Genomic DNA, 13574 nt, shown 5'->3' with positions numbered 1-13574 from the left:
CCCTTATCTCTGAAAGCACACCCTGGTCACATGACTGGAATCCTGTCGTCCACTGCCACCCCACTCCCTGTAGCAGTGGACCTATGCCTTCCTGGGGCATGTCCAGCACTCCTTTTACTGTATTCTTTTCAAACTTGGAGATGGGGTGTGTGCGGGAGGGAGGGGTGCCGGGGAGAGGGGGTGTCTCACTGAGCTATGCAGTCTGGGTTTGAATGTGCAGCTCAGGCATTCTTTGAGGCTGCAGTCTTCCTGCCTTGGCTACCCAAGTAGCTGAGATGAAGGTCCCCCTTGGAATCTGATTGTTCTCCAAACCTCTTTCTACAACCAGATTATAGTTGTGTGCACTAAGCACTCGCCGTGGCCAGTCTGAGATCCAAACCAGGCTTTTCCTTACCCTCATCCCTCAGAGATGAGTCTCCAGATTCTCTGTAGTTTGGCTGTGCCTGTTTTCTCTTTGCTTCTCAGAGGGTTGAGTTCCTTGCAGAGTCAAGCCATGTAGGGCAGGGCGGGAGTTTTGGATTCTAAGAACCCTTCCGCCCCTCCTGGTTTCAGTGCTTTAGCTCTGGAGATCTCTTTGCGGCCCACAACTTCAGTGAGCGATCTCGTATTGGGAAGAGTGAATTCCAGGAGTTCTGCCCCACCATTCTCCAGCAGTTGGATTCCCGGGCTTGCACCCCAGAAAACCAGGAGAATAAGGAAAATGAGCAGACAGAGGAGGGGAAGCCAAGCGCCATTGAAGGTAAGCAAGGACTGGGGTGGGGCAATGGTGGCTGTTGATGACATGCACCCAGATTGTTACATTGTATCACCAGACCCTGGGTGGGCTGACTGGTGAACACCGGGTGTATTGGAACCCGGCCAGCTTATGAATGTGTGTTTTTTTTTAACTCACCCTTTGTTTTCATTAAACTGTAAGAGTGCCAATCTTTATGACCTCCTTTGACTACTTCATTTCCACCCCACCCATGCCCCCATCGCCCACACCTCCCCACCCCCTCCCCCTGCCTCTTAGTATCTCCCCTCTAGCTAGAGGGGGCTCAGCCTTTCTAAAGTCATAGAGCCATCAGAGGCTACCAGACCTAAGTGGTGTCACCATCATAAATACACATACTATCTAACTAACTCATGGTACTCTGTCTGTCATGTCCAGTCATCTCCAGTCTCTTCCTCCGAAGGGTAAGCCACTCAGATTGCAACCTTGACCTTGTTTTCCTAAGGCTTCCCTAGCTAGAGCTGGAGTCAGCAGACATGTCCTGAGGGCTGCTGGATCTTTGTGTGCCTAGAACACTGTCAGCAGCATTACTCCCTCAGTAATGGAGGCCCTCGTCTGTTCTTGTTCCTCCACAGTGTGGGGCTTTGGGTTCCTCAGTGTCTCACTGATTAACCTGGCCTCGCTCCTGGGAGTCCTGGTCCTGCCATGCACGGAGAAAGCGTTTTTCAGCCGTGTGCTCACTTACTTCATCGCCTTGTCCATTGGAACGCTGCTCTCTAACGCACTTTTCCAGCTCATCCCAGAGGTGTAGTAGAACAGATGCGCGTTCACTTTTCCTGGGCCGGCCCAGCCCAGCCCCCCTTGGGCTGACATTCTCCCTCTGTGTTCTAAGAACCCCAACAATTGCCACCCGAAAAATGAATTGACTCTTCGTATTGGGAGGGGGTGTACAATAACTTCTCTCATGCTTCTGTTTACTCAGGTTGACCTCTGGCCTCTTCAGGTGACATCAGATGCAAGGTTGTTAAACATTTGTACCCCCTTTTGAGGATCTCTTTTGGCTCCATTCCAGAGCCTCCAAAGCAAAGTTGCAGTTTTGTGGGCTTGATGTGCCAGACAGGACCTGACTTTTAAGAGAAATCTTGGGGGTGCTTATGTGTGGACTCCAGTTGATCCTCAATGAGGAAGGAGGGAGGTTACCAGGGCATCTATGGAGAACTGGTCTCAATGGTGTGATCCTGTTTTTAATTAAGGCAGCTGTGGCAGCTTCATGCCTAAAGTCGCAGCACTTGAAAATCTGAGGCAGGAGGATCACAGCTTAGCCAACCTAGCAAATAGGTTGTTCCCACAAAAACAAACAAACAAACAAACCAAATGCAGTACAAGAGAAGCTCATTCGTTTGTACCTTGCATTCTGATCTTTTCCTGGTAGGTCTGACTTCCTGGTACACTCATCTGACTGTTTTTAAATGTTCGGTAATTTTGTTTTTAATCATCATCATTGAGGAGCTGTAAAAATAAGACCCAAGTTGAGAGTCTGCCCCACTATTCAGCTCAGGCACATGCCACTGATGAAGAAAAAATTGATTGACCACTTCTGTGCCAAGAAAGCTTATATAAAAACTCACATCATTGGCTTTTTGAACCTCCTCAACCAAGAGGCTAACTGAGGAAAGCCTCTCTCTGAAGTGCCATGCCTCACTTTCTCCCTTCTTCATCATGAGGGAAGAACTGAATTAAGGTTAGCTCCCTTAACAGTTTCAGTTACAGCTGGATCTAGAAAGTTCTTCCTGAGGGAGGCCTCACCTTGGGCTATTTTTTCAGCTCCAACCATTGAATTTACTAAATTTTTTTAAGGATTTGAAATGAAATGTTTTTTTGCCTATTTGACTGGGACTGCTGCCATTGTCTGTGTCCTGCCCTTTGGGTCACACAAGGGTTGTCATCTTGGTACAGCTCTGTACTGTCCCCTCCAGAGGGCTGTACTTAAAACCCAGAGTGTGTCACTTTGGAAAATGAATTTGAAATTAATTTTTATAATGAGTTGGTCTTGGAACTCTGCTTTCTACATCTGGTCCCTCAAAGCAAACAGGCACAAACATAGCTGCTCAGAAACCAAATCTGATAGGCAGTGAGTCTTGCCTGTTCTATGTTTTTCCTCCCTCTACACAACTTTGTGGTTGTATCTTGCACAAACCAAATGGTCCTTGGGTGGTGTTACATTCGCCACTGTGTGTGGTTTAAATATGCACAAGTAGAGCTGGTAACACCAAACCTTTCCTTCCCACTTGCTCTGATGTCCTGTTAAAAGACCTTGAGTCCAAAGTCTTTGCCCAGCCTGAGCATGCACAGCATATGGGTATGCAATGAGACAGTAGCCTGCCCCCTTTGCCAGTCACACCAGCTGGCAAGTCTGACCCAGGCCTCTTCAGTAGCAGGGGCAGTAGTCACAGGGTTCTGAGACCACCTCAAATTCCTCCTCATACCTCCTGCACTGATTGAAGGAAATTGCATCAGACCTGAATCACTAACAAATTTCCTATTTCTTTCTCTCTCTCCCTCCCTCCCTCCCTCCCTCCCTCCCTCCCTCCTTCCCTCCCTCCCGCCTTCCTTGTCTCTGGTTTTTGCTTTTGGGTTCCTTCATTAATACCCACAATTGTCTCCACCTCCTTTCTCTCATGGTGGTTTCCTTGCTCCCTGTCCTGGGTGGGCTGGCAGTATGGGGGTACGGTCTCCTCTGCGTTACCGTCATCTCCCTCTGCTCCCTCATGGGGGCCAGCGTGGTGCCCTTCATGAAGAAGACATTTTACAAGAGACTGCTGCTCTACTTCATAGCCTTGGCGATTGGAACCCTCTACTCCAATGCCCTCTTCCAGCTCATCCCAGAGGTATGACAAAGCAGCAACCCTCACACCAGAGCAGCCCTGTCAGCTCAGGGACAATAGGCACAGCAGGAGGAGCCTGTTTACAGGGAAGGCACAGGGACTGGCCCCCAAGGTCCTTTGTTTGGAAAGGAAAGCTTGGACGAAGGCAGGAGCAAGGCGAGGTTCAAGGGCTAGGTTGAAATCCCACCCTTAGCAAACTGCACATCTAGACCAGCTGCCCACCTCTCTGTTCTTTGTATAGGATGGTAAGCTATAGGATGACTTTCAAAGGCATCTGAGGACCTCCAAACGGCTGGGACTGTCGAGTGAAATGCCAGCATAACTGGCACTGAAGAGTGGCTCAGCTGTAAAGTTGCTCTGGTTCCATTCTCAGCACCCACACGGAGCTCACAAAGTCTAACTCCAGTTCCAGATGGTCTGATGACCTCCTCTGGCCTCTGCAGGCACCAGGCACACATGTGGTACACATATGTGCATGCAGGCAAAACACAAACACATATGTGGAAAACAAGCAAGCTAGCTAGTGTATGTAGCTCTGACTCTCAACGTGGGGCTTTAGTTTAGAGAAACAAAACACAGTGAAATCCACAGTTCTCAGTAAAAACTCTTTGGTTGGGAGCTTAAGGGCAGAGGAAATCCAAAGGAAACAGTACATCTGTGGCACCTTCTCGTGGGTGATCTTCCACAGAAGAGAAGGGAGACAGTGTTTTGAAGCCTGAGTAGTCAGCTTTGGGAAAGGCCCATGTGATTTAGTGAGGTACCTTCCCTAGACATGCTAATTATAATAAGCTCAGTGCATTTCCCTGCAGGTGGTCTGACAGGCCCAAGCAAAGGCAAGAGCTGATTTCACATGCTGAGAGCACTGTTTTCTACAGTATTGTTTTGTGTTCTTGGTGGAGCACTTGTGATGTCTGTCAAATGAATGAATCATGGTTTGCCTGCCCCCCCCCCCCCCCACCACAGAGTCTGACCTACATGAGAGGCCACTGCTTTAACTAAGCTCAGGTCTAATGAGTCCTGTGCTCTTGAATCACACCTCGCCGACTGGGTCCTTTCCTTCCTTCACTTTTTCCCAGGGCGCATCTTTTCTCAGGAGGGCTGACCTGAATGCAGGCTTCTTTAGCATCTGACTTCCAGGTCTCATAGCAGCTGATGCTACGGGCCTGTGAGCGGCTTCCTTAAATACCTGGAGGAGAAGCGTTTGCCTTTGAAGTGACTTGAGGTTCTCCTTCTGTCTCTGTTCTGTTCCCAAGAGACCTGGAGTTTATTCTTTGAAACAGTCTCACCACATGGTCTCAAACTTGCTGTCTTCCTGCCTCAGCCTCCCGAGTGCTGGGAATCGAGCCTGTTTTCTGTTAGAAATTGGACACTTGGTACCATAAACCAGGAGCCAGACTTAGGACAGCTCCCTGGCTACTCCTGTCCTCTGCGTCCTTGAATCCTTCTTCCCTTCCTTACTTAAGAAGTGAATTTGCAGAAAGAATGCAAAGCAGCATATGCCCACTCCATTGTTTTTACAAACGTTCTTATTGTGTCCTGAAGGGACAGGATCTTTGTTGGGCAAGCTGGGCTCAGGGTCCTGGGCTCCTCCTACCTCATCCTCCTAAGCTTTGGGAACTGCAGGCCTGTGGAACTAGGCCTGGCTTTAATCTACCCCAAGATGCCTGCAGGGACACAGCTTGCTTTTTTAGTTTGTGGTCCTTTCAAGATTCTGTGGTCAGGAAGATGCTGCAATTCTTGCCGTGGAACTGGGATGGATTTTCTCCTTTTAGCTATTGTAACTAAACCACTTCCCGTTGTATCGGGCAGACCAACCAGGGACAGTGGATGAGGCAAAAATAAACACAAGTGGCCTCCCTTTAAACGTAGGATTTGCTGACTGAGTGCTAGTATGACTAAGTACTAACAGAGATTAAGACAGTATCCTCATTAAAAGGAGAAAACCAGCTTTCAATCCCCAGAGCTTGGGAGGTAGAGGCAGGCTGACCTCTGTGAGTTTGAGAACAGCTTGGTCTATGCAGTGAGACCTAGTCAGGGGAAAGAAAGCCAAGTTGGCCATGGTAGTTCCTGCTCATTGTGTAGTCCAGAATGCCTGCTGCTCTTTCTGAGGACCAGAGTTTGGTCCCAGCATGCACATGGCTCACAGCTGCCTACAGCTCCAGGTTCAGGTAAACTGACACCCTCTTCTGGCCTCCTCGGGCACCCATACTCACATTCGCAAATACACATTCACATACACATAAATAAAAATAAAGTGAGTGTAAAACACATATAATAAAACCTTAAGGACTAGAGATGTAGCTGAGTGGTAGGGTGATTGCCTAGCAAACATAATGTCCTGGCTCCAAACCCCAGGATCAGAAAACCCTAAAGACTGCCTGTCTTTTGTATTAAAAGAGAATACGCAAGCACCCAGGCTGGTGCCAGCGAGTCCAGGGAATGTCGAGGCTAGATTTTTGCTGGCAAGAGAATGGGCAGACAGCAGAGTGCTTCTTTTCCAGAGTGGAGAGAGTGGTAAGCAGATGAGAGGAGCTGATGAAGGCTTATTTACTCATTCCGTTTTCCTGTGCCCACAGGCTTTTGGTTTCAACCCTCAGGACAATTATGTCTCCAAGTCTGCTGTGGTCTTTGGGGGTTTCTACCTTTTCTTTTTCACAGAAAAGATCCTGAAGATGCTCCTGAAGCAGAAAAACGAGGTGAGACCTATCTAGGGGAAAACGGTTAACTTCAAAATAAAAAAACAAAAACAAAAACATGCTGACTTGGGTCAGTGAGGTATGGCAGCACTTGCAGGGCAAGCCTGGGACTCTCTCTGTAAAAGAGAGTAAAGAGGTTTGGTTACGTACATCCAGGAACAGCTCTGACTAGTGTGGCTCCAATAAGAGGCCTCCTGTAGCTGGCATGAGGTCACTGTCTGCCAGAGTCGAATGAAGTGGCCATTTTAAAGGAGCAACCTAAAGTACTTAGAGTAGGGGTCACCTCCCTGGATTGGGCAACAGCAGGAGACTTCTTTGTCTAGTAGAAAGTCTCTGTCTTTGTATGTGTTGCCACTGGCTATAACAGTTTCTCTACATCCCTATGTGTGACCTGCTCAGTTTCCTCAGATGTAGGAATAAGATCTTCCCCAACCTTGGCATGCTTCCCTTAAGTGGGTGTAGCGTTGGGCGGTTTTGGTCTGTAACACTGATCGCCTTTCCTTCCCTAGCACCATCACGGACATAACCATTTTACCTCCGAAACGCTTCCTTCCAAGAAGGACCAGGAGGAGGGTGTCACGGAGAAGCTACAGAATGGGGACCTGGATCATATGATTCCTCAGCACTGCAACAATGATCTGGATGGCAAGGCACCCAGCACAGACGAGAAGGTCATCGTAGGCTCCATGTCTGTGCAGGTCAGCAGCCCTGGGGGAGCCTTTAAGAAACCATGGCCTTCATGAGTCAGGCTTACCTAAAGTCACTCTGTAATCTAAATTCCACTGGCTTGTCCTTTCTTGCAGGACCTGCAGGCATCCCAGAGTGCTTGCTACTGGCTCAAAGGGGTTCGATATTCTGATATTGGTACCTTGGCCTGGATGATCACCCTGAGCGATGGTCTCCACAATTTCATCGATGGCCTGGCTATCGGTGCCTCCTTCACTGTGTCTGTCTTCCAAGGCATTAGCACGTCGGTGGCCATTCTCTGTGAGGAATTTCCTCACGAGCTGGGTGAGTGCACAATCCCTATCCCTGAGCTCCAGTTCTCTCAGTTTTTTTCTGAGACATCCGTCTTGTGTCTTGACCCCTGCTGCCCCTCCCTCCTCCTCCACACCTCATTGAATTAACACACTGTCTCTCCCTTTAACTCTTGAATTACAACAGTTGAATGGAACAGTGTGGAGATAATTATCCCATGAGCCCTGTGTCCTGTCACTTAATTTTCCCACCTCTGTAGTGTGATTAATAACTGTACCTGCCTTTTAGAATCATCAAGGGGATTATAGGCAACTAAATGCGGAAAAGGACTTGCCAGGTGCCACACAATATTCTGTATACTCAGTAAAGATTCCCCTCCTATGTCCTACATCCTGCGGTAGCTGGAAGTCCTGTCAAAGTGTCATGTGACTGAAGTAGAAAAGCCAGAGCTTAAGAATGTGTGGAGTTTTATCAAGGGAACCTAAGAAGCCACGACTCAGGGCCCAGTGACAGCCCAGGGTCCTAACTTTGGTATTTATTGGCTTGTGGACTAACTTCTCCCTCTCTTGAGTTTGATCCTGAATGTACCATCCATTAGGAGAGAGGGAACTATTTTTATTTCACCAGTCAAAAAAGAAACGAGGCTGGTTTGGTTATCTACATTTAAAGTCCTGTGAATTATTCTCAGCCTCTAGGTGGGGAGCATTAGGCCAGTGCTGGTTACTTACGCACTTCCATACATAAGTTATTTGCAGCATCTATGCTGGGAGGCCACGGCAAGAATTGGAAGATGGAGGTGCCTTTAGCCCAATACCATCTCTGAGTCTGGGATTTTAATCCACATGTGCTCTGTCCACAGTCCAATCCATTCATTCGTGTTTTGCATCCTGACTTCCTGTTCTCATGCCTGTTGCAGGAGACTTCGTTATCCTGCTCAATGCTGGTATGAGTATCCAGCAGGCCCTCTTCTTCAACTTCCTCTCTGCTTGCTGCTGCTATGTGGGTCTGGCCTTTGGTATCCTGGCTGGCAGTCACTTCTCTGCAAACTGGATTTTTGCACTGGCTGGAGGAATGTTCTTGTATATTGCTCTAGCCGATATGGTAAGTTCTGTGGCTTGTGATTGCCTCTCAGACAGGAGGGCAGCTAAAATGGCACAAGTTAGGGTATTTGTATGGATGTGTGTTCATTCTCATGGAAAACAACTTGTGGCAGTTGGTTCTCTTTATCTCATGGGTTCCTGAGACTGAACTAGGGTCCTCAGTCTTGGCACCTAGTGCTCTGTCACACGGAGTCATCTCGCTAGCCCATGATTTTGTTTTTAATATTGGCTTTATTGAAGTTTCTTTCCACACCACCCAATTCACTGATTTAAGAAGTAACAATTTGGGGTTAGAGAGATGGCTCAGCTGTTAAGAGCACTGGCTGCTCCTGAAGAGAACCCCAGGTTAATTCTCAGCTACAGTTCCAGGGGATCCTACTTCTTCTGCTCCACAAGGGCCCAAGCATGCACAAGGTACAGACACACAGGCAGTTACATACATCATACAGACATCAAACAATCTAAAATGATATAGTCTGACATTTTCGCCGCAGCATTAGGGGGTTTTTGTTTGTGATTGTTTGAGACAAGAGTCTCACTCTTTAGCCCAGGCTGGCCTCAAAGTCATTGCAGCCCTGCCCCCTCCTGGCAGGTGCTGGGCAGACAGGCAGCAAGTCATCAGGTTTTAAAGGGAGAACTTTGGAGTCTCGGTCAGCATTTCATAAATTGACCATACTCAGTCTAGGGTCCTTATTTAAATCTGATAGAAAAGGTATTAGTTAGACTCTGCCTACCACAAATTAATGGTAGCCTTATGTCTGTCTTTTTAAGTTTTAACTTTGAGAAGTTCATATATGAGTGCTGTATTTACCTCATTTACCCACTTTACCCCCCCCAACTCTTTCTGTGTCCCCCGCCCTGCCCTGCTCCCTCTCAAATCCATAGACTCTCTCTCTCTAATTGAGATATATATAATGTATACTATACATACATACAAACTGCCAAGTCCCGTTTGGTGTTGCTTGTCTGTACATGTATACTAGATATCCAATCAGAGGGCTCATCCCTGGGGAAGACTGGTTTCTCCGAGTCTGAGTAGTCATTAGTTGATTATCTATAACTCTTCATCTAGGGGCGGGGCTTTGTGAGGTTTCCCCAGCCTGTGCTGGCACATCACTGGTGTCTGCATTTGTTCAGGTGCTCTTTTGGCAGCCATATTCTTTGGCCACAGGGAGTGGCCAAAGATAATGTCCCCAATGACCTCCTTACCCTGTGGAAATCTCCAGACCTTCCAAAGACTTGGAAGTGCCCACCACTTGAGAATCAGACACCATTGTGATTGGGACAATGACAACAGAATCTGTAACTGATTTTTCTCTTCTTTCTCAGTTCCCTGAGATGAATGAGGTGTGCCAGGAGGATGAGAAGAAGGACAGCTTTTTGGTCCCCTTCGTCATCCAGAATCTTGGCCTCCTAACTGGCTTCTCCATCATGCTGGTTCTCACCATGTATTCAGGGCAGATTCAGATCGGGTAGGACCCTGCCAATGGGGAGCCAGTGGCATTGGACATGGGGCTCTGCGGCCCCCTTCTGGCCCCTGGCCCAAGGACTCAGCATCCACGAAGCATCATGGAGGAGGCAGCTCTTTAAAAACTGGCACAGACTGCCTGCCTGCATTCAGATGTCAGCTGTTTCAAAATGCTTTGTCCTAGGAAGAAGCTGCCCTGGAATCTCTAGGTAGTGCCTCAAACCATTGTCTCCTGACCCTTCCCACTGATGATTCTGGAACTGAAACGCCACACATAGGACATGCTTCTCTTTTCCTTCTGGTTACCCTCGCCCCTTTCTCTTGGAAGAAGCACTGAGAGATATGGAATCTTTTACAATGTAAAAATGAAGCCATTAGTCATGGTTTGGTTAGAAATACCAGTGTGGCTTCCAACTTTGGACCCTGTGATTCTAAATGTGTGTACCCTGGATTTCAGGTCGGTCCATCTTGGCATGAGTTCTCATGTTTTTACACAGAAGAGGGCAGAAGACAAGAATCCTGGTTTCTTTGGTCTATTAATTATTCTCTAAAAAGGCTGACTTTCCAAGCAAATGAGTCAGGCAGGCAGAGAGACAGGGGATCGTCTGAGGTAGAAGGATGTAGAACTAGTGATGGATGTCCTATCCCCTTGCTGCTTGGTTTCCATCAGGATGCTGCCTGCTGGTTGTACACAGCACCTGAAATCACGCATCAGCTAGGTGAGCCACTGTGGATGTTCTCTGAGGTGGCAAGAAGTCTGCGCTAAATCAGTTGGTTTTGCCCTGATTCTCACACCTTCCTCTTGGCTTCCTTTTTCTAGATACTTTGTAGATGCCTCCCTCACTAGGAGCACAGCCAGAGCACATTTAAAGATGTTTGCATTAGGAGGGAAATTGTACAAATTAATCTCCCCTGGTCAAGACCTCTGCCCAGTAGAATCTGACTCATAAAATTAGGACACAGTTGTTTATGCCTTTTTGTGACCAAGGTAATAAGCAATGGAGTCATTGCCGGCCAAACTTAGGACTTGCTAATTGCAAAAATAGTAGTTGAATATCATAGAACTCTGGACCTTGAGGTCAGGACTGCAGACATCATTGCTGCCAGTGGGTTTTAAAGGGCACTGTCTTAGCTACCACTTCCTCCCTGATCCCAGACAACAAGATTGAATACTGAATTGAATTGAATGTAAATTGCTTTCATTTGGTCCAGAAAAAAAATGGATGTTTAACATTTCATACCACAAGTCAGCCTCAGGTGCTGGGCAGCCCCCTTCTCAGAACTCTGGCTTCCAGGGGAGCTAATCTCCAGGTTCACTAAGTGAATTAATTTATTATTATCATATTGATACATGGATTCCTTAGCCACTTTGGGGAGCCAGTCTCTCCCGGAGCCTTTCTTAGTGGTGCCCACAGTCACAACCCAGGAGCTGTTGTTTGCATGACTTATAGTACTGAATCATGCCTGAGTCTTTCTGTTCTTACCACAGGAAAACTGTCCATTAAAAGCAGCAATATATATATATATATATATATATATATATATATATATATATATATATACACACACACACACACACACACACACACACACATACACATATATGTGCGTGTGTGTGTGTGTTCATTCTTGTTCTTCTTGGGGAAACATGCTTGAAACGAAGAATCCTGATAACTGGGGAAACAGAGATTTGCTCACTTTCTCTCCCCACTCTTGCCTCTTGCCTTTGAGAAGAGGTAGAAGGAAGAGGAAACTTTAGCAATCAAGGTACTAGATTGAATGTCAGGACCAGGTCCTGGTAGGCTTAGGGTCCAGTTTTACCAAAGAATCAGTTCGTTTGATGTTAGATTCTAAGCTTTTATGTTATGGTCATGGTTGTCATTATTGTTTAAAGCCGAGCCTCATCTTTTCTGTTTTATTTTTCCTACAACTGCTTCAGGCACTAGCAGATGTAAGGCTGAGCAGGATGCGGTGACTCACACCTGTAATCTCAGCCCTTAGGAGGCAGAGTCAGCAGGCTTGAGTTTTACACCAGCTTGGACTTCCCAGTGAATTGCAGGCCAGTCTGGGCTATGTAGCAAGCTCCTGTGTCAGCAAGACAAAATGAAGATAAGAACGTCAAATTTAAGATTGTAGGTCTGAGGGTTTGGCTCCAATGTGTATGTGACCCCCCCTGAATTTCATTCCCAGCACCACTGCAGCGCCCCCCCCCAAAGATGGAAAGATTCTGCTTTAGCTCATATTTTCTTATAACATTTGTATTCTATTTTTAACTTTAGAATCTCCCCTAGAGCCTGTTCTTCTTTAAACACCCTTTATGCTGGAGTAGGATGATGGCTGAGTTTCTTTAAAAGAGCTTAAATATAGAGTCACAAACATGAGATAGATGCCTGCCGCCCACTCTTTCCACAAACTCGAGAACCTCTTTGTGCACGCAGCTGCCATGGAAGGAAATCCTGGGGCTTCTTTAGAGCAGAAGGCCAGCAGATTCAGGTGGGGGCGTGGGGGCCATGCTCCCGTCATCCAACTGTTGCCATTGCTGTTGGTGACAGATTCGCCCCTGAGTCGGAAATACAGCCATTGACCTTTTTTTGACTTTTAAATGTCGGACTTGCTGTTTTAAGCATCTGTACATATTAGAGGTCTCAGGGGCAGTGAGTTGCTTAGCAGACATTTCTCCTCTGGCCTTAGTGCCCTTAGCTTCTGTCCCCTGTTAACACTAGCAAGGAAAGCGCTTGTCACATGGAGGAGCCCTTAGCCAGGCCTTGGGTTCTGTCACTAAGCACCTCATCTCTGACCTCACCTTCAGTCCTCCATGGCTGCCCTCCAGTATTTAGTGTCAGCCGGGGGAGCATTCTCCAGTACCTTTCATCTGGGTTTTAAAGGACTTCTCTCTGCCTGGACCACCTAGGATCCAGTTTTAGCAACCCTTCTTCCAAAGACATGCAGATAAGCAGGGTGAGTTTTGCAAAAAGAAAGGATTTTAGTCAGAGTTCCCTTTACAGTTCCATCACAGTATATTTTTAAATAACTCAGGTGTCATTAGAAGAATTAGAAAACAAAATAACTTATGTCATGTGAACTGTAAATGTTTATTTGTAAGATTCTATAAATAAAGCTATGTTCTGTAATTGGTGAGAGTCCCAAGTGCGGTCTTGCTTCGGCCTTAAGGTCTGTTGTAACGAATCTTAAGCACAAGGTGGCGCTCATGTGTTGCTGATTTACAAAAGGTTTGGCTATGGGGATTTAGAAGGGACTTCCTATATCCTATAATGGACTTACTTTATAATGACTCGCTTTAGGCTCAGTGTGTAGTTCAGGAGCAAAGCACTTAGGCATGGATGACGCCTTGGAAACAGAAAAGACTGTAGAGTTCTGAATAGAACTTCACCTATGTTGCTTTTCCTCTACTTTCTTACGTTTATTGTGTGTGTTGGAGTGGACGTGTTCATGCATGTCAGGATATGTGTACAGGTCGGAGGACAACTTTCAGGTGCTGGTTCTGGGGATCAAACTCAGATCATCAGGCTTGGTGACAAACAACCTTCCCCACTGAGCCATCTTGCCCCCTTTTAAAAATAAGCTTGTTCTTTGTTGTTATTTTGTTTGTTTGTTTTATAATTACTCTGTCAGTCATAAGATGAAGGTGCTTAAATGCATATTGGTTTAGCCTTTATTAGAGGAACACCTACAGGGGACTCATGTTGATGGTCACAGATATCCTATAGTTTACAG

General features: G+C 46.8%; 1 protein-coding gene across 4 annotated transcripts in view; it reads left to right on the top strand.

The window, feature by feature from the left end:
- The window catches only part of Slc39a14 (solute carrier family 39 member 14), a 46722-nt gene extending 33752 nt beyond the window's left edge, over positions 1 to 12970 (top strand). For 2 of the 4 annotated variants that reach the window (XM_087585785.1, NM_001443901.1), the window contains 7 exon segments: positions 553 to 739; positions 3431 to 3600; positions 6174 to 6293; positions 6803 to 6991; positions 7097 to 7304; positions 8188 to 8372; positions 9701 to 12970. In XM_087585785.1, coding sequence (XP_087441911.1) covers positions 553 to 739; positions 3431 to 3600; positions 6174 to 6293; positions 6803 to 6991; positions 7097 to 7304; positions 8188 to 8372; positions 9701 to 9847 — 1206 coding nt within the window. In that variant the 3' untranslated portion in view covers positions 9848 to 12970. 4 annotated transcript variants of the gene reach the window in all.
- Positions 12971 to 13574: the final 604 nt, after the last annotated feature.

The sequence above is a fragment of the Rattus norvegicus genome, chromosome 15 (assembly GCF_021556685.1).
Source record: "Rattus norvegicus strain SHRSP/BbbUtx chromosome 15, alternate assembly SHRSP_T2T, whole genome shotgun sequence".
NCBI lineage: Eukaryota > Metazoa > Chordata > Mammalia > Rodentia > Muridae > Rattus > Rattus norvegicus.
This window is presented reverse-complemented; position numbering and strand designations above follow the sequence as displayed.